Source organism: Bombus vancouverensis, chromosome 10 (genome assembly GCF_051014615.1).
Source record: "Bombus vancouverensis nearcticus chromosome 10, iyBomVanc1_principal, whole genome shotgun sequence".
Taxonomy (NCBI): domain Eukaryota; kingdom Metazoa; phylum Arthropoda; class Insecta; order Hymenoptera; family Apidae; genus Bombus; species Bombus vancouverensis.
In genome coordinates this window covers 6,767,053-6,792,907 of record NC_134920.1, presented here as the reverse complement: position 1 = coordinate 6,792,907, position 25,855 = coordinate 6,767,053, and the positions used below count along the sequence as shown (strand labels likewise).

Sequence of the window (25,855 nt, the reverse complement as noted above, 5' to 3'; positions counted from 1 at the left end):
CAAGTCGGGCACGTTCGAGGCGCACGTAATTTCCGGCTAGTTAACCGATTACTCACGAAAGATTGCGATCGAATCGATAGCCATCTGTTCGTGCTACAGGTTATCATTACATCTCTGATCCAACGTATTACGTGACGGTCGAAACTCGTGATTTCGTTCAAATGGAAACGTCATCGTGAATATATTATTTACGAATACACCGTACACGACTTCGCCGAGTTTGCAATGCTATTTTAGCCCTTAAAAGCTGTTGATTAATCACGTTATCACGTTAATCATTGTATCATGGCTGAAATTTCACCTCGGTATATTTGGTATTATATTTAGAAAATCGATAAAATCAGACAAATGCAATTAAATGTTTACTATTACTTTAGATTGGGTTGGATTATTACTATCCGATATTAAATGAAAAGCCGTTGTCTGCAGTGGTTGCAAATAATATTGCGATAGTATTATATATATAGTAGCGCAATATTGAAAAATAATATGAATAAAATTCGCGTAGGATGAAATTTTATCTATAATCCCTAATAAACGTCGAATTCGCCAAAAGCTTAACAAAAAGACGCGAAATTCTTCAATTTTATATTACTCGGGGAAGAGGATTATCGGTTTGTGTAAAAAATAATTGCTGAAAATAAAATAGTCATTTATACGAACGACGCGCGATATCTGTTACGTATGTGACACAGATTAATCGTTCGAATTTATTTCGTTGTGCTGCGCGATGTTGCGTAGATGATTTCTGATCGATTCCTTCGAGATATCGTATCAACTTCTCTCACATTTCCTTCCAACCTGTCCGCGATTCCTTCCAGGCATCTTTCAGATTTCGCAACACATTTCTCGCTTATCAGAGATATTTCCACGAATACGCTTATACATATCACGAGCGAGTTTCTCTCTGCAAACCAGTTCAATCTTCCGCTCGTCTTGAAATGTAGTATATATATATATATATATATGTACGATATTTTCGAAGAAATTTCATATGTTTTTACCTTGAACCCCTTAAGAGCTAAATTATAGGAAAACTCGCCTTTGTTTAATCCTTTATCCATAAAATTTTATCGGAAGATCTTTTCCGAAATGAAAGTTATATTTTCATTTCGTTATTCGCAATTTCCTAAAGAATTTTAGCCTTTTATAATACAGTGATTTAATAAATGAAATTATTAAATAACCTGAAAGACTATATCTCTGTGATAATAGCAAAGATACGGGCGTCTATATTTAATGGTTAAACTCATAAAACCCAGCTACTAATATCACGGATTAATCTGCTAATATTGCAAACTTGGACCTTAAGGGATTAAAAGTCCAAAACGAAATTTTATCGCGTTTTAAAATAAAACGAAAAAACAACGTCTTGTCGGTGGAACAGCGGTTCGTGGAATATTGCAAAACAATGCATCACGAATCACAAAGATCGTCAAGCGTGTGCAAGGTGTACCGTAAATATTCTGGCACCGCTTCAAAACCGAAATTGTAGCCAGCGTTGGTTCGTATACAGTTGACGCGTATTATGAACTATCCTGGTATCGCTCCAGGGAACTCGTAAAACATCGGTAATATTATGTTCGGAAACGATAAATAACATGTACGGTGGAGAGGGAGAGAAACCTGCCAACGAAATCTATTACAAAATTAATGGTATCATTGAACAAAGATCGCTAACGAAATCGCCGTTGGCGTCCGTTTTATCCTGTGGCTTAATCGGTCGTAATTATAATCAGTTGCAGGGATCGCGTTTAACGTATGGAATAAATACATGATCCTACAGAATCCTCTGTATCTTCGACGCCATCGTTGTATTCGAATATTAATTACATTGCACAGTGCGGCGTTTGAATGTGGATTCGGAACAAATATCAACAAATACATGTAACATGCAGTTTTCCCAAAACTTGATACGGGAAGATCCAACGTGAGTAAAGAGTCTGTTTATCAAATGTTTGTCGGTATACTTCGTATTGCCTGGGTCAGTAGAAATATCTTGAATATTTATTTCTTTGTCTTACCACAAACGATTAATTAATTAATTAATAATTAATTATCGTACAAAAATAAGTGCGCAATAAAGAAATGACTACTTCATTAAAAGCTTCTTTATTAAAATAAAGAAATCAGAATAGTATTGTGAAGGTCGATTATCGGTACTTGCATTGCGAATGCAAATTACCTAAACAGAGATTTCGGCATCGATATAAAATTTGACTCAACGATTCTCCACGATTAAATACCGAAACGTTTTAAATCACAGCCTCGAAAGACGCGAAAATAACAGGAACATCCAGTAGAATTGCGTGGCTTTCGCGTATTAAGCGGTCAAAATTGTTCATCCCCTTTCCATTGCTCGATCGAACTGTTCGTATCAGCCCGTTCGAAAGCCAAATTGTAGTCTGTTTGCCTTTCTGCGTGAGAGATAAATCGGCCATTCTCTACAAAAAAGTGTTAAACCACCCCTAGCCTTTTATCGAAAATCGTTTGGAACTCGAGTTGCCAATGATTTTCCAATATATCGATCAGGTTGGTCTGCAATTTGTCTGTCATTTTTTATTCCTTTTCTCGATTTTGTTTCAGGATGCTCAGGAAATCCAGATGCGAAACGATTGTACGACGACCTCCTGTCGAATTACAACAAGCTGGTTCGTCCAGTGGTCAACGTCACAGACGCCCTCACCGTTAAAATCAAGCTCAAACTCTCGCAGTTGATCGATGTTGTAAGTTTCACTTTAAATTAATTGGCAAACGAAGGTAACACGAAGTAAACGCGATAAGTCCACCTTTCACATAGTTGAGAAATAGGAAACATTAAATTAGGTTCAAAGACATAAGCATGTTAGAAATAAGCGATTTATACTTATAAAAATATATATTTCATTACAAAGATGAACGGGAAATATTATCGTTTCCGAGATATTACATTTTTATTTAGATATTACACTGTTTTCGTTAAATATTACTGTTGTCAGATAACATTGTTTTTCAAAAAACCCTAAAAAACTTTGAAAGAAAAGAAGGGTGTTATTCTTTGTGCGTCTTAAATGTTTCACGGTTTATATTAAACATCACTGTTATCAAATACTATTTCCATTTCTCGAAAACTGATAGAAACTTGAGAAAAAGAGAATTATTCCTTGTGCTTCTTAAACGTTGCTCGTGTACCGTTGTCATTAGACATTGCTGTTATCGAATGATATTATTATTTTTCAAGAAATACTACTTAAAAACTTGAAACAAAAAAAAAGAGAATCATTCTTCTTGCTCCTTTGCAGAATCTCAAAAATCAAATCATGACGACGAACCTCTGGGTGGAACAGGTACGTGTACACATTACATGCATGAGAGAGAGGAAATAATCTTTTATACTTGATGTATCTTACAACGCGTTTTGCCTTTAACTAAATTCTGTCTAAAAAAAACGTAGAATGTACTTGGTTCCGGTTGCATAAGTTTCATTTCCAGTCGCAGCACCGGGCATTGTTTTGCGCGAATATATAAACGGGCACACGAATATGTGCGGATAGTCGGTAAAACGAAAATCAGACAGAAGCTTCCACTCGAGAGTCGCAAAATAAGTCCGGTGAACCGTGCAACCCACTTTCAAACGGTAGATTACGTAAGACAGATTCGCATCCGTTTCCGTGCATCCATTTCATCCCTCCTCCTTCTTCTCCCTTTTTTTATCGTTATCTTACACGAAATTAGCGATAGCAGAGAAGTTACAAGCGAACAGCGAGAAGATAATTGTTACAGACGATTGAAAAGAAGAATTTAGATGATTAAAAAGAATAATTTGTAGAAGGTGGCCCATTTTATATTGATTACTTGGTTACTATAAAGTAATTAAATTTCTAGAAATTGTCGTATTGTTCTTGCAGTTGTTTCTTACCTATATAATAATGTATGTTTTTTTATTTCGTAATTCTAACATTGTATTTTATGTTTTCAGTACAATAAAATACGAAAAACGAGATACAAAATTAAAAGAAACCAAGTGCCTTCATCAATATGAAAATATGATCTTTCATTAAACAGACGTGTTAAAGATGTTTTAGTAGAAAAGATGAGTTAGCTGTATCCGTGTCTCACACGAACATGAGCGTTATGTAGTTTAATCAAGCCACAAAATACTGACGATGAAACGTGGAAAATATTGAAAATAACAAAAGTAATCAGAAGACAAATGTTATGATCGGCAATTTTATAATACAAAACGTGAAATCGATCCATGGTGTTTGCCTTGGCTTTCACGCTCGTCCATTTTTGACGCTCAATTTCTCTTAATTGGATCCGCGATCGCCTCGATGAATCGTATTCGATCGCAGCTGATGGGATACGCGGTACTTGCGGGCCATTAATCTGTTAGACAGCGTCACCAGGTAACGACCGTAAGTACATAAAGACGAGAACCGATATATAATCAGATCAAATATTGATGGTTCGCTGGGACTCTGTGCTCCCGCATATATTAATGGAGCTTCGGCCACGTGTAACAAACGCTCGAACGAAAAGGGGGCGGCTTCCGTCGAATTTCGTTTGTTTGCCTATCAGTTGACCTTCGAACCGCTGTTTCCACCATCGATTTAATCGGTAAGAGCTTGAAATTCTAGCGTAAAGGTACCTCGAGTATTACCGTAGGAATTACGTCCGTGAAATTTATACTCGGCGGCTTGCATCTTCCAGCACTTTGTCTTTACCAAATCTTTCATGATACTAGTCACTATGAGATTCTATATTTACTACTTGACTGATATTTACGCAAATCTGAATATTTCTAAATATAATGTACAAATTGAAACTTAGGTAGAAAATTGTGAATACCTGTGAAGTATCGTAAAGGGTAATGTACTTTGGGTATTTTCTATATTTTTGCGTATTGTGTGCATTCATCAACGACAAAAAGTATGATCATTTTTTGTTAGATCGTAATCTCCAGCGTTAGAAATCGACTGTATCTACTTTAACAGCTTATGCATCGTCATTAAATGGCCAAGAAATGATACGTATCAAGAGAAATAGCACTGGGATAGAATGGAGTATTTATCTGTCGATAATGTTTATACATATGATGTTTCCCCATATGACACAAGCATTTAGAGGCTTAGGTAACTTACGGAGAATAGACAAGTTGAAAAGATTTAACGTTCTGTCTAGGAAACGTTGTAGAATGTATAGCTTGAGGAATTAAGTGGTATCAAATAATATAGGTCAGACATATAGTTCAGTGATCACTGATCAGACATTGGTTAAACACAGTTTCGTTCTCTGCCACCATTCTTCGCTAATTTTATTGGATTTCTTTTCTATCGAGAAATCACACGATCATTTATCTGTTTCATTATTCAATCGTTTAATTATTTGAAAAAATTGGAAGATTGTATAAAGTAGAATAACTTTATCGAATACTTTTCCAAATTTGTCAGTAAATGAACTAACTTGCTATTTTTCATCGGTTCGCTGTGTTTTTCCTTTTCCCGCTGTTTTTCTCTCATAAATGAGATATCCAGAAAAGACTTCCCTTGCTTCGCGTTAATTAACATTCTGTCGCATGCTCTCTGCGATCCCCTCTGTCAATTAGCCTGACGTACAGTTCTATACAATCACTTTTTGCTTTCCTATCGTTCTTTCATTATATTTTTTCTCTCCAACGCAAAAATATGCGAGACGTTTCAAACGTTGAAAACATTTCCACCTGCGAGAAGTAAGTCGAGTCGTATAACGTTATTCGTGTCGATCGATCGAAAAAGGATTTCATTTGTTATACTCGAGGGATTCGGTGGAAAAGTCTCTGAAATTTTCATAAGTGCGTTTACTAATATGTAGACTGAGGATATTTATGAAAATTTTTAATTTTATAAACACAATTAAAGGAATTTGTTCCAGCCGCAGGATGTTACAATAAGTGCTATACTTTGGATACTTTTAATATCTTTGCGTATTATGCGCATTTTGACGCACTTAACTTTCTCGTAAGTACGTAAAAGCCCACCAGTGTCTAGTGATGTGTTTTAAAGTTCCTCGGCATACACGTTCCTTTATAACAGTTCAATTTTTCTAAAATTCAAATTTTTCTATTTTAATCTTTCTTTCATTTTATCGAACGAAAAGAGTTTCGTAAGGATATGCTGAAGACAAAATTGAAATAAAAAATTATACGTATTAATAACTATATCTTTTTACATTTTGTTCGAACTTGCGATAATTCTTGACTTTAGAAAAATACAATTAGACGGAAAGTGACAATATTAAAGATTTCATCGTTCGTATCGTTTTTCCTTTCAATCCCTCGATCACTTACAATAACATTTATAACTTTGATATTTATCATTTTGATATTCGTTTGTCGTTCGTTTTTTAAGCTTTGCATACCACTATTCTTTTTATTCTGTCACGTTCTCCCCAAGATATCCAAAACAGTGGCATACACAAGGCATACACGTGTAATCCTGGGCATTTTGCCCGGCATATATCCCATCAGCGGCGTGTTTCATCGTTCCTTTCGTTTTAATTAATTTCACCCGGGATCTGATCCGACGGAGAGGCTGACAGACGTCAAAACTGTTCAACGTCGCGAACAAAGTAAGCCTGCTGCTCGTGGCAGGCCGAGTTTCACGGAAACAATCCGTCGTGGAAAAAGCTGAAAAGAACAAACGGCCGCACGATAATCGCACACACGAACGATACGGGAAATACAATTCTGGGGCATGCTTCCACCCTCTGCTTCATAATTTGCCCCTTGAATATTTTTAGCCCGGCGTTGCGCTTAATTTCATCAGGGCTTCCTTTCTTTTCCTTTTCCTTTTTTCTTTCTTTTTTTTCTCGTTGAATTTTATTCAGCTCTATACATATGCGGGGTGTTACAAAATAATAATCCAACACTAACGGTACATGGTATTCATCGAGAGGAGAAAGAAAGGCTCGTGACTTTACGATTGATCAATGTATTTACATGAAACTTATAATTATTAATCGTGTCGGAGTAGTCTTTTTTTAGGCGTGGCTGATAAGGGTGTACATCGTGATAATATGTTAAACGATAGATAATGAACGCCATTTGTAAATACATACGTATGTATATGTCGATTAAAAAAAAGTAAGAAAAAATATCGTTTCGCATCGAGGGATCATTGTCGATGAGAAATCATAGTAAGGCAGAAAACTCTATTTCGTATCTTACAAAAGATGTAAGATGTTTTCCATTTGCTACGTTAATATGTATTCTGAAATTCTTCAATGGGTTAATTTGTTTCGTTGTTTTCATTGTTATCAAAAGGAATACGAAATGATATATTACATGGAAAGTATTGATTTGTAAATTTATATGAATTAAGTATACTTAGTATTTCCTCTGGCGAGTACTTTAGGATTTTTTATCAGATTTCTTTAATAATTAATTCAAACATACTTCCCCTGAAAGTATGTACATTGTTTTTATAAAATCATTGAAATGTGTCTTGTTGCAGTCATGGTACGATTACAAGTTAAAGTGGGATCCAAAGGAATATGGTGGGGTGGAGATGTTGCACGTGCCATCCGATCATATATGGAGGCCCGATATAGTTTTGTATAACAAGTAAGGCCTTCTTTTCGTCACCAAGCAAATTACGTTAATATCTAGTGCTACTCCTTAATGGATCTAACTTTGTAGAGGGCATAAGACATAAAAGACCATCTAGAATTACTTGGCGAACTGCCACGAGTAATCTCCTAGTTTTGGAATTTTCATAACGGAGCAAACTCGATTTATCCTCTGCCCTATGAAATTCTACTCGTATTTCTTGCTACTTCATTGGCTAATATTCAACAAACGTCCGATATTAAATAATATAACATAAAATTTCACTAATATACCACGATTCAAGAATAAACAAAAATTTGGCAAATTTAATAATATTATATATTATTTTATAAGATTATATATTTTATAATATTATAATTTATTTATTTATAATATTATAATATATCTTAGAATTTTATAATATTATATATAAATTCATAAGAAATAAAATTTCTCGTATTTGACAAGTTGAAAATAAAAAAATAAGATTTCGTACAATATGAGAATAAAAGTTCCTCGTCGTCAGAAATTAAGTAAAAATTCCATTGTTAGTTGAAACTTTCATTAACAATATAATATATATATACTTTTCTTTTAACGTTAAAAAAATACAACTGAACAAATAAAACTATTAATTAAAAATTCCGTTATTAATTAAACCCCACTTAATTTCCAAACAATCGACAAAAGTATTATCTTTGAAAATCTTCTTGAAAATCAAAGGACAGTTTTATCGATATACAATTAATTATAATGGTTGATCTGTTTGATTTGAACAGTGCCGACGGTAATTTCGAGGTGACGCTGGCAACGAAGGCGACGTTAAATTACACAGGGAGGGTCGAATGGAAGCCACCGGCCATATACAAGTCTTCCTGCGAGATCGACGTAGAATACTTTCCGTTCGACGAGCAGACGTGCGTCATGAAGTTCGGCTCGTGGACTTACGATGGCTTCCAGGTAACGATCGTCTTCAACTTTCTCATCGCATTTTACTCATTATCAAGAAGAGGTCATCTTCATTCAAGACGTGTTCATAAGGGTGTTAGAAATTTTCAAGAAAGATAAGAGGGAAACTTGTGATAAAATTATGCTAAGAATTGCAATTACGAGCGATGAAATTTCCCAGTCGATTTTAAAAAATTGTTTCAGTACATCTTATGTTTGAACAAATTGTAATTATATCTCAAAGGACTAAAAGAGTATTATTGGTACAAAGAAACAATTGATACTGTAGAAAAATTGTACAATTATAAATTCATTCTACAGGCTAAGAATGTATTAACGTTACCACATATCGTAACGAAGATTCGACGACAGATCTCCGTTTAATTTATTCAAAGTCCTCCTTGTTTCAATTCTGAGAAACAACCGTGTTCAGTAAAATTTGACATCTTGCGCGACGTTATTGCGTTAATCTTGTATAATTTTCGAGAACATTCAATTCACTCGCAACAACACTATTTTATGCTAACCACCCTTGTTATAGAATTTTAAATTAGAAAAGAGAAAGAAAAGAAAAAGCAGGCGAAGAGAGGTTTAACAACCGTGAAACGTGATGTGATTCGCTCGTAGAAGCAACCAGAACGCATCGGCGTAGCTGAGAACGGTGCGTAACCGGAAATTAGATTAAGAAAGTGTAATTAACGCGGCGCGTGAGTCAGTTGCACAAAGCGACGCCGCGAATTTATTTATTTGCATGTTATTGCGCGCTTCGTACGAACAGCTTGGTCCAACTTATCACTATGCATGAGGACGGTACGCCATCATCGCGGATGTACGTCGAATGAAACGTACATAAATTTCCAACGATTAATATCTCGTCTACGCGATACACGGGGTTGTTTATTATACCCCGGTACCGCCACGCTTTTTCCGGCCACGTCGATTACTTCCTTGATCCGTCCGATTCCTCTATTTCTCTTCACCTAACCGATATCAGCGAAACAAACGACGTGACAGTGCGGTATTAAAATTTTGGAAGAAGCAAAATTTTAAAGGATAAACTTTTTAGCGAAATTCTGAATCATCTTTCTCCTGTTACCAAAAGATACCAAACTATTACCGATTTTTGTTTCAATCCTACACTAAAGTCTTTCTCAAAATACTATAATAAAGTTACTTGATGAAAGAATAATTAGCGAATAAAATTACCGACGACTAGGGTGTAAAATTTGCAGCAAGAAAATCAAGATGAAAGGAGAAGTGAAGAATCAAGAGGAAGTACTAAGTATAGGAAGAAGCAAATCCCAAAGGCGCATCGTTATGAACTTATAAAATTTCTATAAAAATCATGAATACGTCCATTTGATCGTTCTGATAATTTTAGTATTGATAGACCTTCATTATCCTGCAAAATTTTCCTTCCATATCAACAAAAAAAAAAAAAAACGAAAGAAGAAGGAAAAATTTTGACCGATATTCACGACGTTATAAAGAATTACAGGATCGTCGAACGAAAGAAGAATTTACATATAACGAAGCTACAAGTGGGCAGGACGAGATCGTTTCGCGTCATTATTCCCAGACGATTGTCGTGCATGCAGCACGAGTAGTATCGCGTAAAGTATCTATACCGGTCGATGAATAATGCATATCGTGTATACATATACATATGTGTGTGATACGTTGTCCATGCGTCATCAGACGCGACGACGGGATATCCATCAAGTTCATTTAATAAGAAACACATACCCCGATCGATCAGCTTTATATACGGTATACGAAATGGACATTCCGTAAGGGGTGATTACGTGAGATGCTTTTAACGATCCGCCGCATCGTATGTGAATTCTGGGATCGTCAATTTCTGTCGACGAACAAGATGTTTCCTTCTATTAGCGTTTATAGCTGGTCGCTATTTTCATTCGATTCAATAGGAGATTTTCCAGTAATTAATATTCGGAAACCTGTCAAGCAATATTACGATAACAATTATAAAACAGATATGTCAACGTTTCTACTATCATTACGAAGATCCTAAGGAATCTGAGATGGACAGAATGTAATTTTTTAGGGAAAAGAACTTGAAAATTTTCGCCGTATCCAATTAGGGATTTTCTAACGATTAGTATTGAAAAGCAGTGCATGTTGAAAAATTAGATGAAAGAATTGTTAACAAAATACAATTTATAATATCCTACTATTGTTAGGATGATTATAAAAGATATGAAAAAAGTAGAAATTATTTTTTTTAGAAGAATCGCTTTGAAAAGCGTTGAGGACGGTCGACGATCGCTAAACAGATCGAAAGGAATTTTTTACTAATATTTCGCGTGACCCTTTTTTAAAAGGTTTGCTAATTTCTTTAAGAGAGATTGGTATTGTATATTCTTTTAAAGGACACACACACACAAGGACACTTTGGCTGAAGTTTCTGTGTCGAGTGGCGATTTTAAAGCATCATATCGTGCAGTGTCCCAATGTTTCACCTCGAATCGTTGTCTCGAAGTAATAATCGAGAATTCCGGCGCGGTTGCGCCGGGGAATCTCGTTAACTCCAACTTAACGGGCAGAAATGGACGTAAATATCAGGAACATCGAATGGCATTCCATCCCTCAAGTGGATCAAACCTATCTACCGTAATGCCTCGCGTTTCCTCTATTAACCTGACTGATACGTTCTGTTTTCACGGAATTATATCGTTTTACTGATAAATCTTCTATGAAGCAACGATCGGATTAAAAGACGGAAGAATATATTTTAAATAGAATTAATAGGAAATTGTATAAATACCTCGTTCCACATTCGTCGAATATTCAATAAAACTCAAGATTTTGTATCAAAGTTCTTCTATAACTTACTTCGATTACCGATAAATATTATTTTATCTAATTTCTTGTACTTACAAAGGGAATTAATCAACAATTAATTAATCATTAAGGACCAAACAGTAAAATAATCGGCAAAGTTATTCAATAAAATTATTAATTAAAATGTATCATTCGTGTGAATTATTCAATAAAGTGCGTGTAAACAAGTTATCGCTTAACTAAAAAAAAATCAGAATTTCAGAAATGAAATATTGCTTTAAAAATGCGATGTTGATTCCTTAATGAAGTTTACAATAGTACAATAGTCAAATACAATAGCTCCTTTTCTAGCACTTTATCGCTCTCTAACATCAATAAATAATTTCCTCCAAGTACACACGTTTTATCGAAACTTTTGCAGGTCGATCTACGGCACATCGACGAGATCCGTGGCAGCAACATCGTAAATATCGGCGTCGATCTGTCGGAGTTTTACACTTCCGTCGAGTGGGATATCCTCGAAGTCCCAGCCGTGAGGTAAGACATCCCCTAGGAATCGTCCTAAACGCTCCCCTAAGTCCCCAAGACCTCTTTTCCAAGTACTCCTCCAATTCGAGCCAATTCTCGAGAAACTGGCAATCCTCTGACGAAACACCAATCGGAACGAAAGTATAATCAGGCTGAGAAAATTTCTATGGACGTATCCAGCCGTTCGTAGCAGAACAAAATGGCGTATATGTTGAGAGAACAATTTCAAGATAACAATTCGCCGCGAGGTAACCCGAGATATCTTTAGAAACACGGTCACATCCAGTGTTTCATTTGCAGAAATGAAAAATTTTACACGTGCTGCGACGAGCCCTACCTCGACATCACGTTCAACATCACCATGAGACGGAAGACTCTGTTTTACACTGTCAACCTTATAATACCGTGTATGGGCATCTCGTTTCTCACGGTGTTGGTCTTCTATCTGCCAAGCGACAGTGGCGAGAAGGTGAGCAGTGTTTATTAAAACTATACACATTCTTTTATTCCCTGTTTCCCTGTTTTCTCTCCTGGTTGTTCAAGGTATTTAATTATTTTCACGTGTTCCACTCGCTGGTTTAATCGTAGACAGGAAGGTGGGAGTACGAAGAAGCGATGATTAGACTGCGGATTTTTATGCATTTATAGTAGAATCTGAAAGTAAAATTGCGCAGAATACGCTGGAGATATAAAGAAATATATAGAATGTCCAAAGTGCTTTCTGTAACACTTTGATGGGAAAAACAATTTTCCACCGAGATTCCAGGTTTTTAATTATATTCTCAAACATAATATCTCATAATAGAATTTGTATAAAATGCCACAGTCGTACATCACTTACACAGAGTTAGTACAAAAATTTATTTTATAAATATTTATTTACGAGCCCGAAGTTTACAGTAATTGTAAATCGTAGATACAAGTTCATCAGAATGTGCAATCTGAACGCAAAACGAATTGATGGAGGAACGTTGATCTTAAATTTCACAGTGGTGCATGATCCATCGTTCGCCGCGATTTACTAGCGGGAAAAGTTCGTCCGAGTTTCCGCGAGTTTAATATAAGAACCACGAACTGAGGGTCTCGTGAAAGTGTATCGATAAATTTCGTCGGTGCGCGGACGATTCGAGAGAAAAGTAAAGCCAATAAAGGATATTAAATTCGTCGCCGTATTCCGTTCCACGTGACGAGGTGAAACAAGAAGCCCCTCTATTCTTCTCATTTCTAGATGAAAAGGCTTCCTTCGAATTGTTTAAATCCTTTGCTTCTTGAAAGGTATATTAACGCTTTATAACTTTATTGTGCATTTCCTAGGCTTTCGTTGGTAAATAACGAGGGTAGGAATTTTGGTGTACAAAGGCCCGTTAAATGGAACGTTTTAACACGATTGCTCATCAAATTGTATGTCTTTATCGTAGTTTATTTCACGTGTTGTACAATATAATGTGCGTGTTGAAATCTTAAATTTTACTAAAACTAAAATTAAGCGACTTGTGAAGCATTTGGTACATACTTTATGCTACTATGATAATATTAAAAATACCAGGTATTGTACAATTATGACTGTTCGTTTAATTTGAATATTTTAATTAACTGTGGTATCGCAGAGCCCCAATAACCGCCGCAGCAGTCGAGGTATTAACAAAATTAGATTTGAAAACGTGGAAAGCACTTTCAAATTATATTTTGTAATATTATGATGTTCTTCTGAAACGGAAAGTCTTTGACTAACAGAAAAAGATTGGATTCTTTAGAAGCAAATGTGAATTGGAGAGAACCTTTAAGAAAAGTAAACACTATGAACCGTTCAATTTTTTAAGCGCTTCGGTGTATGAACATGTCCAGCAAAAGGAAGTTGAAAATATTCGCAGTGTGTCGCGCAGAGGGTGATTTCGTGGGTGAAGTCGACTCGTTCGATCAGAATTCCGGGTGGAGAGGGTCAAATATCAAAATCCATCTTCGGAATGCAAACCTCTAAATGCCGTTCGGCCTCCATTCCTCGTAGACTCTTGACCTCGAGCCGATACCCACTTGACGCCGTGTGCGCCTCTATAATTCAGTCGTATTGTTCTGGCTTGAAACAGCCGGCGAAAGGGTAAAGGAGGAAACGTCGAGGACGGCGGGGGTGGTGAAAAAAAAGGAGAGAAGGTCAGATGTCAGCGTGCCATCCGCAGCCGCTTACCGACACTTCGATTCGTTGCGAAAAAGACACCGTCCCAAGATCTCTTCCTTCTTGCGTCTATTCCGCGGTTTTCGCGATAGAACTTTTCTTTTATTTCTAAACAAAATGATACGGGGACGAATTTCCTGTTACTCGTTTTCTTCGTCAGATCTTCACAACGCTCGAGTATTCAGTCTTCTACGAGTCATGACTGGCCACGTCTCCTGATATTTAAAAAAAAATACGATGAAATGGATAAAACAGATGCTTCCAATTTCATGACAGATTTCCTCGATTCGAGTTCAAATAACGCGCAGTACTAGCAATAAGTATGAATGTCGAATCATTTTCACGTGATTTTTCGTTCAAACCACATGGGCCATCGATGGCCACGGTACTGTAATCGTATTGTACGTGATAATTATGCATCGCCTATGATTATATTACGAATTATTATCAAGATTTGTCTCACATGGAATAACTACAATGCACTAAATGGAAAGTCCAACGTGCGCCACTGATGACCCATGCGGCATTCAATGCGTTAAAGAACATTTAATAGAAACGAATATAAGACCGCTTCTCCAAATCCGCGACCATTCTGTAACTTATTATACTTTCAATCGCCCAGTACTACTATGCTTAAAGCAATTTCTTTTTCCATAACAATTCATCCTTCTTCAGAAGTATTCTTCTTGATATCGCGTATGATCGACTCCAAACAACTTTCAAACACAAAAGTCTCGCGGTGAATCCCGTTTGAAAAGGACAATCGCGACGAAGAGCATGAATTCGGCTTGAACTGCAAATCTACTAGCTACTTTAGGCGAATGCTGCCAGCCCGGTGAAACAATGCTCTCTCGAATCGGGCTTTGTTCTTCGTTTCTGGTTTGCCTACTGATTTGAAACCTACACCAATCTATCGCGAAATATCCGAGTCATATTTATCTTCGCGTGATCCCCGTGGGCGACTGTATACAGTTCTACACCGTCTTCTGTTTGAGAAGTTCGGATTTACTTTGAAAAGAAATCCGCCTTGGGGGTTCAGCAAATTCGTGGAATGATATTTGAAAGAAAGTAATTTAAGGCGGCGTCGATTTTCTATTAGAAAAGAACATTTTTTCAATGGTCACGAGCTTCTTCTTCGTCGAGTTCGTTTTCTTTCTAATCGCTATGTAATTAGTATCACAAGTAATGACACGACCTTAACACGTTTCGAAATACAATACTGTGTCATGAACGAATGAAAGGAACGTTTTGTTCTTCACACTTAACCTCGAGGGCTACCTCTTTGTCTCTTTGTAGCGGAGTCACTTTGCTCGAGCGTGCCCTCTACATTCTGAATCGTATCAGAACTTTCTCTTCGATTGTTTCCACTTCTCCCTCTGTATTCCTGCTGTATCTTTCTCTCTTTTCGTTTACCTTTTTGTTTCTTAATAGGTACCGTTTCTTTTCGAAAAAAAAAAAAAAAAATGAGAAAAAGTATCGTTGCGATGTAACTGACACGATTGATCGTTTAATTGCAGGTCAGCCTATCAATTTCGATTTTACTGTCGCTGACTGTGTTCTTCCTCCTGCTGGCCGAAATTATCCCGCCCACGTCGCTCGTGGTACCGCTTCTCGGTAAATTCGTCCTCTTCACCATGATCCTAGACACCTTCAGGTATAACGATCGACAAATATTTAAATTTCTAAAACCTGCTTCTTACGAAATTCATACTAAAGCATTATAACTAATTTATTACACAAATAAACTGTTGTATAGCGGAGGATTGGAATCTTCGTTTGACCTTGAGTATTAGTAACGTATGATTAATTCTATTCGAGCTAATGATTCTATGGTAAAATTTCTAAATTACGGTTTGACTCTCTAAGTTCGATTTTAATTTGAGTTGTAAGTTTTTATAATAAGTAAATTATATGTGACAGTATAATTTAATATAACGTCTATTTTCAGTATATGCGTAACCGTGGTAGTCCTTAATGTTCACTTCCGGTCGCCACAGACGCACGTGATGGCACCATGGGTCCGTCGTGTTTTTATCCATGTTCTGCCAAGACTACTGGTGATGCGCAGGTATAATACGTCTTCGAAGAGATCCGATTACGATTCCAGGCAAGATATGATTTTACCGAGCATTTGGACCAGCCGTTGGGCCTATGCCAAGCAGCATTAGAACGTTCATTAGTGGCCTCGCACGTGACGTTAGCGCCACGTCGTGTCTACAACCATTAGCACAATCCACCATTCTCTCTCTACTTCTCTCCCTTCTCTTTTTCTGTCTCTTCCTCTGTCCACCAAACTGGAATTGAATTTGCATTTACATTTGTATCTGTAGTTTCGGCCGAGATGCAAACAAACATAGTAAAGTATCGAAATTCGTTTGTAAAATATACGAAGAAAGAGGAAAAAACTTAAAGAAATGAAAGATATTGGATCTTTGTTGGAGATTTGTTGATATATCGAGAATATTATATGGAAACTTGAGAGCCGAGATCCTAGTTGTTAAGAAGATGAAGAAATTTGCATAAGGGCAGGGACTGAAAATTCGCAGATCCATTTATCTCGTTCAAACGATCTGGAATCCTGCACATTAGTCACTGTAAATGCTAACACGGTAGCTCGACAGTTCCATACAACGTTATGCACAATTCAGCACTACACGTCGTGTAGCACCTTGTTGGAATCTTCTACACACTACTTGCAACGTAATGTTTCCAATAATTGATTACACATCGATTATAATAAATCGTCACTACGCCCACCGACATGCTTGACACCAATCGCCTTACGATAATCATATCGCCTGTACAAACGAAATACCATTCCAGTAATTGTAATAGTATAGAGCGTAGTTCCACGAGCTTATAAAATTAATGTCTATTGTTAGAGAGTATAAAGAGATTTCAGAAAGAAAAGCTTGTCGACATTACTAAAGTGTAAATATATTCAGACACCAGAAATATGTATGCAATTCATTACAATTAGTTTTTAACATTTTTATGGTGACTGCTTGTTGATCTTATTGATGTAAAAAAATTAGAAATTAATATAAAGATTATATTAGATTAAGATATATAAAGATTAAGATATTCAAATATCTTATTTAATATCGTTTGTGCTCTCGTTGATAGTGATTATATTTTTTAACAGGCCGCAGTACCAGATAGACAAACGTACCATGGGTGCCCATCACGGCCAACGCGTGATGGTCAGAACGTGCAATGGTCTCGAATTACGAGACCCATCTCTCTTCGTAGAGACTTCGGCCTCGGAGCTGGTTGAGTCCTCCGTTTTGTTCCCGAGTCTCGATTCGCGGGACGAATTACACCCTCGGTATGTAAAGTTCATTATTAGCAAATGCTTCAAATGTATATTTAAAATGGCTCACGGAAGTGACATTTTATTACATGATTTTATCTTCTCCTCTTTAAAAATTATTGTTAATTTTGCAAGAAAGACAGTCATACTTTTATAAGTAACAAGAATAATAAGGGATATTTCTTAAAACTTTGTTTTAAGTAAAATAAATAAGGAGATTGTGACATTTGTTTATTCTAAAAAAAAAAAATAAATATGTAATTATTAGGGAATTGGAAGCTGTGAATTTAGGAAGTGCGTGTCGCATTCACGGTTCACCAGCAACCACGGCTGCTCCTCCACCGCAACTGCCGACCGAGGAGAGCGTGGACGCTCTCTGTAACACTCTTCATCATTGGCATCACTGCCCAGAACTATATAAGGCTATTGAAGGCATTCGTTTTATTGCTGACCATACGAAAAGAGAAGAGGACTCTACCAGAGTATGCAAACATTTACTTGCCGCTTTATAATAACAAAATAGACGATGAGAATAAAATAAACGATAGAATGTTTAAAATAAATTATGATAGTTATGCAGAATAGGAAACACCTCACTGATTTCGATGAACCTGAAATATATTGTCAAGGTCAACGTTATGAGTATTTTTCCTGAATAAAATTTCATTAAATTTTCAATTAGAGCTTTTTGCGAATATCTTGGGTATCTACGTAATTCACTAAATTATGTAATTACATAGTTGTAAAAACCTAGTTCATTGCTCGTCAAAAGCTGAAATAAATAATCTACTACCATGCGATTAGTTATCTAGTCGATTTAATCATTGTTAATTGTTTAGGTCAAAGAAGATTGGAAATACGTCGCGATGGTGCTTGACAGGTTATTCCTGTGGATTTTTACACTAGCCGTAGTCGTCGGCACGGCAGGTATCATCCTGCAGGCACCAACGCTCTATGACGATCGCATCCCCATTGACGTGCGACTGTCCGAGATCGCTTCCACCACTGCCAAGCCACACATCACCACAAGCCTCTGAGAGACAATTGTTCAATTTCGTTACTTTCACGTACGACGCATGCTCGCATACACATGCGTTACACACGTACATACATATACAATGTATTACGCAACAACGTAAGAACAAATTATGAAAATGCGTTCACGTTGACCAGGGACTCTTTTGCAAAGAATACCCACGTGCTGTCAATCATTTCGATGGTACATATAGGTTGTACGGAAAGTCTGTTAGCGTTAATCAACATTGATAACCTTCGGCCGCCATTTTGCTAGATCCGAAGGGGTTGGTATCGTTCAAATATTTCTATATAGTCCTATCATTATAATACTTCCACTTCTATCGCTTGAATTCTGGATTAATTATATCATCGGCGTAAGTTCTTTAATTGTCGCAAGCGTTTGCAATTTTTCATTTGAAACTATTCATTTACAGATTTATTGGTTTGTAATACGAGAACGATAAATATACGTTTGAATAGACATTGGTAAATGTATCCAAGTATTCATTGATTTTATTCGAATTTAAGAGATTCCGATACATTTGCGAACACGATTGAAAAAACAGAGGTTTCTCGTCCCTGGTGTAAACGACTGAAAGACTGAAGCCTCGATGAGAGAAAGGGAGTCTTCGTTTTTTCACGCGAATTATACGACTAATGGCCAATTAACTGCTATTCCCCTGCTCAAGGCGAGGATTCTCAAATCATACGCACATCAGCGATCAGAACGTAGGAATAACACTAACGAAAATGGACGACAATTAGATAAAATGGAAATGAAATAAATGTAATTGAACATATTTCTTGACCTTGATTGCACCGTTGAAAGTCATATTTCTAAATGATAATATTATGTTTATTCAGTTCTCGTATAAAAGATTAAAATACTTGCGAAGGACAAGAAATATGTTTTTGCATGAACGTTGAAGGCAAATGATTTTTGACTCGTGGTTTTATTGTTAATATTACAAACGAACGAAAGACATGTAGGGAAATCAGGTTGTTGATACATGTACACAACGTAGAATTAATGTGGAGAGACCTAAGAAGAGTTCGAGTTTATGCCAGTTGCATTCACAGTACAATTGTGATTCTTTAACGGTATAAAATTAACAAACGAATTACATTCGAGGTCATTTCTAAGAACGATCGTGAACAATAGTCATAAAGAAAAGTTAAACATACAATATAAATATTAATTTGTTATTTAAGTGTTTAAGGAATCACTGATGTTCCGTCACCCTTGAAGAACGCCTCAAAGAACGCAATTTTGCCATTGAATCGCATTAAAGTGTTCTCGTGTCTCGTTACACATAGCGAAGAAAAAATGTGGGACCGAAGTGTAATATTTTAGACACAACATAGTTTCGAATCGAAACGAGTTTTAAAACGGAGAACGATCAACGACGTACCAAAGCAATTGTTAAAGTAATGGAAAAAGGATCACAATAAATGATGTAGATGGCATGGGATTTGACAAAGCCTGTTGCAGACTCAGGAAAAAAGGAAAAGAATGAAAGGAAGAAGATATTAAACAGTTTCCGAAGTTTACATTGAGCCTGTAACAATGGGGCCATATTTCACAGAATAAAAAGAAAAGAAAAGAATAGAGAACAAAGTCGCGTGTCTTTCTAGTTGTGAAGCTGCAAATTCTAAAAATCTGGATCTACGTACGACAAGCAAATTGACGTAAGAGAAGAAGAAGAAGCGTTAGGCCTAAGAAAGTTTCACCGACTCAACTTTTATTGCTCATAATACGTAATATGTTCGTAATAAGATACACTTTCGTAATTACGTTCGTTCCAGTATCACCGACGAACCGTGAAAAATTTATTAGACATATTAACATCACGTACATGAAAAGACAAGAAAATAAGATGAAACGCACGAAAAAAACGAAGTAATATGAAAACAATTGCAACTGTTTATTATTGCAATCGCGTTCAGAATAATTTACTGTCTTCCTAAGCTACGAAAATTAACGACTTACTTTTGATGGACAACAGTCGCGTGTTTCCGGTTCACTGTTGTTTCCTCTTAATACAGATGCGAAAAATAAACGAAAAGAAAAAATAATAAAAAAAATGAAAATAAGTAGAGCCGAGTAATTGGTAAAATTACTAGTTAAGTATATATGAATAGCCAGGATTTTACGTCTTAAAAAAAAAACGAAGCAACGATCCGCTGCTTAAAAATCCTTTCGACGAGACTCTTTTTGGCCGCTGATCGTAGACTTTCCAACCAGTCCTACTACTTTGAAAAACCTCGGCTCGTAATGTGTATCATGACGAACCATAAATGCCTGCCACCAGTAGTCAACAAACACACCGACAAAGAAGAACATTTTGACAATTTTGTATGCACTACTCCGAAAAAACTAATTAATGAGAATTACTCGACGATACAAATTCTCCTAGCGAATTTTATTATTATTATCGTTTGTAATACACGGGAGTTTCTTTTGGAAACGATAAAATTAGGAAAAAAATTTCGAGAGAACGAAAGAAACAAAAATTAGCTTGTGGTTGGCCCGGTCATCATATAGATATGGATTTTACATGTGGACCCTGTGTTTCTTAATATTTTTTTATTTTAATTGTTTATCGTTTGAGAGAGAGTGTGATAGAGAGAAAGGGAGAGAGAGAGAGAGAGAGAGAAAGAGTGAGTCATCCGCGTGAATGTGTGAAGAGTATTAATGAAACAAAAAAAACAAAAAGTAGAAAAAAAAGAAGAAAAATTGATTATACATTATTATGAGGAAGTAAGCGCAGTGATAGTTACTCAACGTAAGTTACAAAACAATTTAACGATATATATATATATATATAAATATATAAATATTATAAATAACCATTACCACACACGATAAAAGTAATATGGCAAGATATTTTGTGAGTGTGTCTATAAGCTCGATTATAAAACCTACGTAAATTAAGCAGACAGTTTGTCTTCATTCACGAAATTGAAGATGTTGTTCCCATAAAGGAAAAGATTTTATAAATGGTGTGTTGAACTTTTAACGGTCGTCATTCACATGAAATGGCCTTATATTCAACACTCGGACTCACAACGCATTCAGGGAGAGAAGTGTTGCTATATTAAATGTAGTTTTACTCGTCGGATTGTGCGTAGCGCATAATCTGTCAATCCATGATTAAATGTTTTGCCATCGATTATGTACTTTCACTTTATACATGATATTCATTTCTTAATATGAAGTAACGTATCCATCATAATTCATAACTGCGACGAACTTAATTTTTAGCCAGGGAAATTACTTAAATACGTTACTGTATTTAAGAATAAGTAATTCTTTTAAAAAAAAAATATTTCTTGCTTAAGATATTACTGTAAGGTATTGGGTTTGTATAAGATATTTCAAAATAAGTGTCAAATGAGATAGTTATTTATAAAAAAAATAAGAAGACTTAGTTTTCTATATATATCTTTTTTAAAGAAGGATTAAAAGATCAGATTCAATAAAATACAGAAAGTGACTTCCAAGCAATCTAAGGTGTAAAAAAAATAACTATGTTTAAGAAACTGAGATGTAACTTTGAAAATGTCCTGTAAATAAAGTATTAACACCTTACTTCTTGGAACTCCTACTTTTCTGTGACCTTAGATTGTTCAATCATTTTGTATAAACTCAATAATATATTATTTTGTTTTTTTTAATGATCTTAAATAAAAAGATTTTAAATAAGAAGCTCTGTTATATTTAACAGCTATTTCATATGAACATATGACACTTAATTTGCGTTATCCTATCCAATACCCATTTGCAAACAAAGAAACTATAATTCTTTATTATATTAAAGAAGAAACAAACGTGTATTTACATATTTGCAAAAGATAGGAACTCCCTATGACATCTCCCTTCAGATATTGATATAAAGATACAGTCGCTTGAATAATTTTATTAATTGTTGTGAAGTTGAAAAGAAAATGTATTACGCATCTGTATAATACAACGTTTTATTTATAAGTTTCTAAACCAAATGTTTTAACAGTTTTTAGAAGTGCGATATTATCGAGGCATACGACGCTGCCCATATATTGAATACAATTTTATTCAAATATTCACTTATAATATTTTTCATTGAACTGTATAACATCGTGGAACAATTCAGCCTAAATACATGTACTATATTTTATTGACACAGTCCAAAATGATCGGAAATAAAACTTTATATATCTAGGAACAACGTGTCACTTAAGTAGCTTTTCTTTGTAGTAAAATACGCACAAGAAAAACATGATCCAATTTTTTTAGAAATATTTAAATTTACATGTTCAATCTTCAACTCTTTACACACACACAGTCTATTTTATATATGTACATACATAGTAACTTCTTTCTTTAACTTTCTATATAAATAACATTAATTATTTACCAGTAAAGTGATTTGAAAGACTATTATTATTCTTTTTTGTACTTTAATTAAAGGAGTTGTAATTAATGAACAAAATTTAGACGAACGTTAAATTGAAAATGATCTTTTTACATTCCTGGACCAATTCGATATATCCTGCAATCCATGTATTTATATCTGTTTCTTTATATTTTAAATCAAAAAAGCTCAAGGATTGAATATCGTTTAAAATGCAATTTAATTTGAGTTAAAACTAATCTTAGAATTTCGGTTGTTTCATAAACAACAATTTTATTGTTTCCAAGATGTATTGCTCTGTGTTACAATCTTCAGTTTCTAATTACTGTCACTCTATTACAGATAAGATATTTAATTATCACATCACGCTCTATTACCATCTATAAACCTCGCAACGTCGGTTCCATATAAACGAAGGCAATATTATTTTAGCAATATCGTTATTAAGTCGTCATGTAGATCTACGTATCGTGCCTAGAGCTTAATATTTAAAAAACAAATGATAAAATTGTAAGAGTAATATACATATGGTGCTTTTATCCTACGTTCGCAAAAATAGTTTCTTAAATAAATATTCGACGAATAAATTTACATTAAGCAGTTAATTGATAATGACTATTAAAAGCTTGAATTTAAATTCATAATTAAGATAATCACATACAGTTTTTAAGTACATCCTTGTGTAAGTACATACATAGTAAACTCGTCTGTAACATTATTGAAGTATTTTATTAATCGCGCAGGCCTTAAGAAAGATAACGTTACTTGCAAAATGCATCCTTAATCTGTATGTAAATAATAGAATTTTCTACATAAATAGGTGTATATCTATAGAATTCTTAAATAAACTTGATTTTTATACTAAAAAGCTATGAGATTTAGTGCAAGCTTTTGTTTCTTTGGTCTTTTTAATACTTTCAATTAAAAATTTGTTATAATTAAAGCTAGTAATTTATGATCTATGAATAACCTAAACAATTTACTCATTTTCAATTTGACTATATTGTTTCATAATCTCATCTTTCTGCTCTTTATTTATTTCTTTTATTTCCTCTGTTGCAATTAATCTCTCTTCTGTAAAATTATCCATTAATATGGAATCACTTTGCTTTGCTTGCCTAATTCTTTTGATTTTTTTCTTAATAGCTACAGCACCTAATTTTATTAAAAAATCACAATTAATATCAATGTGTAAATGTTTTATTTGAATTACTTACAGAAAATACTTACAGAACAGGGTTTGCCAAAGTTCTGCCCTTTTTGATGTTCTGTTCACTAATTTTTTTAAGGAATCTCTATGTCGCTTTTGTATCCCTGCCAGTTCAATTGTTTCTTGCGTTGGCAAAGGAAATAAGCATGTTTCTAGCCAGTGTGTAGCTTTTGCATATGCTAAAAATCTAAACCACACCTAAAAAATATATTTTTTAGTAAAGAAAACTTGTTATAATGAGATAAGTTTCTAAATAAATTATTTTATGATATATTACAGAATCTAAACACTCTGCTATGAACCACAGCTGTAAACCTATCTGTGCTCTTGTGTATTCCACATTTTCTGTCCATAAAAATTTTGGTACAAATAGTACATATAAGTATATCCTGAAATAGGTATTTGTCATGAAAATATCATGATCAAAAATACATCAAATTTTTAATATACTAACCAACTAAGACAATGAAGGCAGAAGAATAATTTGGGTAACTTTCTTCCAATAAAGTGAGATACACATAATAAGATTCGGCAAATATTTATTATAATTGTATCAATTGCCTTAGAAAATAGAAAAGTGCTCACCACTGTACACCATCTGTGAAGAAAATTGCAAAAGATCATGTAAAATACAACTTGCATTATTTAAATTTACTTAGTAACTAAGTTTCAACGTTATATGTTTAAAGATATAAAGTAATACAAAGAATTAAGCATGTACTAAGTGTTAAAATAAGAGTTGCTTTACTTTTCTTGGTATGGGTTCATGATGAAAGACGCAAATAAAATATTGGCCCAGCCTTTCGCCCAAGCTCCATGGCATAAGATTTCTATTCCTGCCCAATGAAAGTAAAAGCTTTTATGTAGAATGACACCCATTTCCTCGTGTGTCACCTCCTGCTCTCCAAAGAAGAGGCTTAACGTTTTAATAGTGGGTGATTTTAGATAACAAATGCTGCCAAAGCAAAATCCACATTCCCATACAGCTTTGATTATTCTATTTCTTTGCATCAATGGAATGCGCATACGTCGAAGTAGCGACTGTGTTAATAAACGAAAATTATCAAATATACCGTCAATATGCTTTGTTATCCTTTATCTGCACTCTTTGCAAATAACCCACTCCAAAAAAAAAATAATTGACAAATTCATTAATTAACACGGTAACAAATAACGTATAAAAGTGTAAAATAAATTTTTGAAACTTACATTAACGCACTTCTCATACATAAAATATAAAACAATCCAAAATATAATTAAATATCCGAGCAATATGTCGGGTCTTGTTATCTTCGTGTCATTTATAGGCTGCACGGTGAATGATTCTTTATCCCATAAATTCGAAACCTTCGGAGTAAATCGAGAATTCTCAACAAGCGAATACAGACCGATCGTCCAAGAGTTTGCTATTTTTTCCAACATTTTACGTCTTTCAAACTACGCTTTTATTTTCATATAAATTTGTCAATGTATGAAATTTTATAATCAAATGTTGTAAAAGATCATATAGGTATAAAACTATGTAGTGACAAAGGTAATATTAAATGCCAATCGAAAATATATTTGAAACTTCGGTCTCTCGTGCCGTATTTGGATGAACACTACACTCTACAGAATGCAACTACAACCGCAAAAGCAGGTCACTCGTCACTTTCAAACTTTTAGCCACCACCAGATGTCCGTAAATACGTATGTACTGATATGTATTTTTTAAGATCTTATTTATATATCAATATTTTGAATATATAATGTTACTGTTTAAATTCCAACATCATTTTTAATTTAAAAGTATCATAAAATATTCGACATTGTGATGTTAAAGAAAATAAAATATTTTCCTTATAATTGTTTAAAATTTTTTTTAAACAAAAATGTACACTTTGAAAATAGGTTTAGAAAATAT

At 34.7% G+C, this 25,855-nt stretch overlaps 2 protein-coding genes across 4 annotated transcripts in view; one reads left to right on the top strand and one right to left on the bottom strand.

The window, feature by feature from the left end:
* Positions 1-18,829, top strand: part of nAChRa3 (nicotinic acetylcholine receptor alpha3 subunit) — a 99,812-nt gene extending 80,983 nt beyond the window's left edge. For 2 of the 3 annotated variants that reach the window (XM_033336049.2, XM_033336051.2), the window contains 11 exons: positions 2,587-2,726; positions 3,282-3,326; positions 7,473-7,582; positions 8,347-8,527; positions 11,742-11,857; positions 12,149-12,317; positions 15,536-15,672; positions 15,967-16,125; positions 17,164-17,346; positions 17,600-17,813; positions 18,171-18,829. In XM_033336049.2, the coding sequence (XP_033191940.1) occupies positions 2,587-2,726; positions 3,282-3,326; positions 7,473-7,582; positions 8,347-8,527; positions 11,742-11,857; positions 12,149-12,317; positions 15,536-15,672; positions 15,967-16,125; positions 17,164-17,346; positions 17,600-17,813; positions 18,171-18,368 (1,652 nt within the window). In that variant the 3' untranslated portion in view covers positions 18,369-18,829. The remainder of the gene's footprint in view (positions 1-2,586; positions 2,727-3,281; positions 3,327-7,472; positions 7,583-8,346; positions 8,528-11,741; positions 11,858-12,148; positions 12,318-15,535; positions 15,673-15,966; positions 16,126-17,163; positions 17,347-17,599; positions 17,814-18,170) is intronic. The other variant, XM_033336052.2, reaches the window with a different exon arrangement.
* Positions 18,830-22,301: 3,472 nt separating this feature from the next.
* LOC117157790 (uncharacterized) lies at positions 22,302-25,600 on the bottom strand. The gene is made up of 6 exons (XM_033336053.2): positions 25,162-25,600; positions 24,701-24,993; positions 24,407-24,550; positions 24,230-24,341; positions 23,973-24,150; positions 22,302-23,897 (listed from the first exon to the last, which is right to left on the bottom strand). Exons 1-6 carry the CDS (start codon positions 25,372-25,374, stop codon positions 23,722-23,724), a joined length of 1,116 nt encoding a protein of 371 aa, XP_033191944.1. The 5' UTR covers positions 25,375-25,600; the 3' UTR covers positions 22,302-23,721.
* Positions 25,601-25,855: the final 255 nt, after the last annotated feature.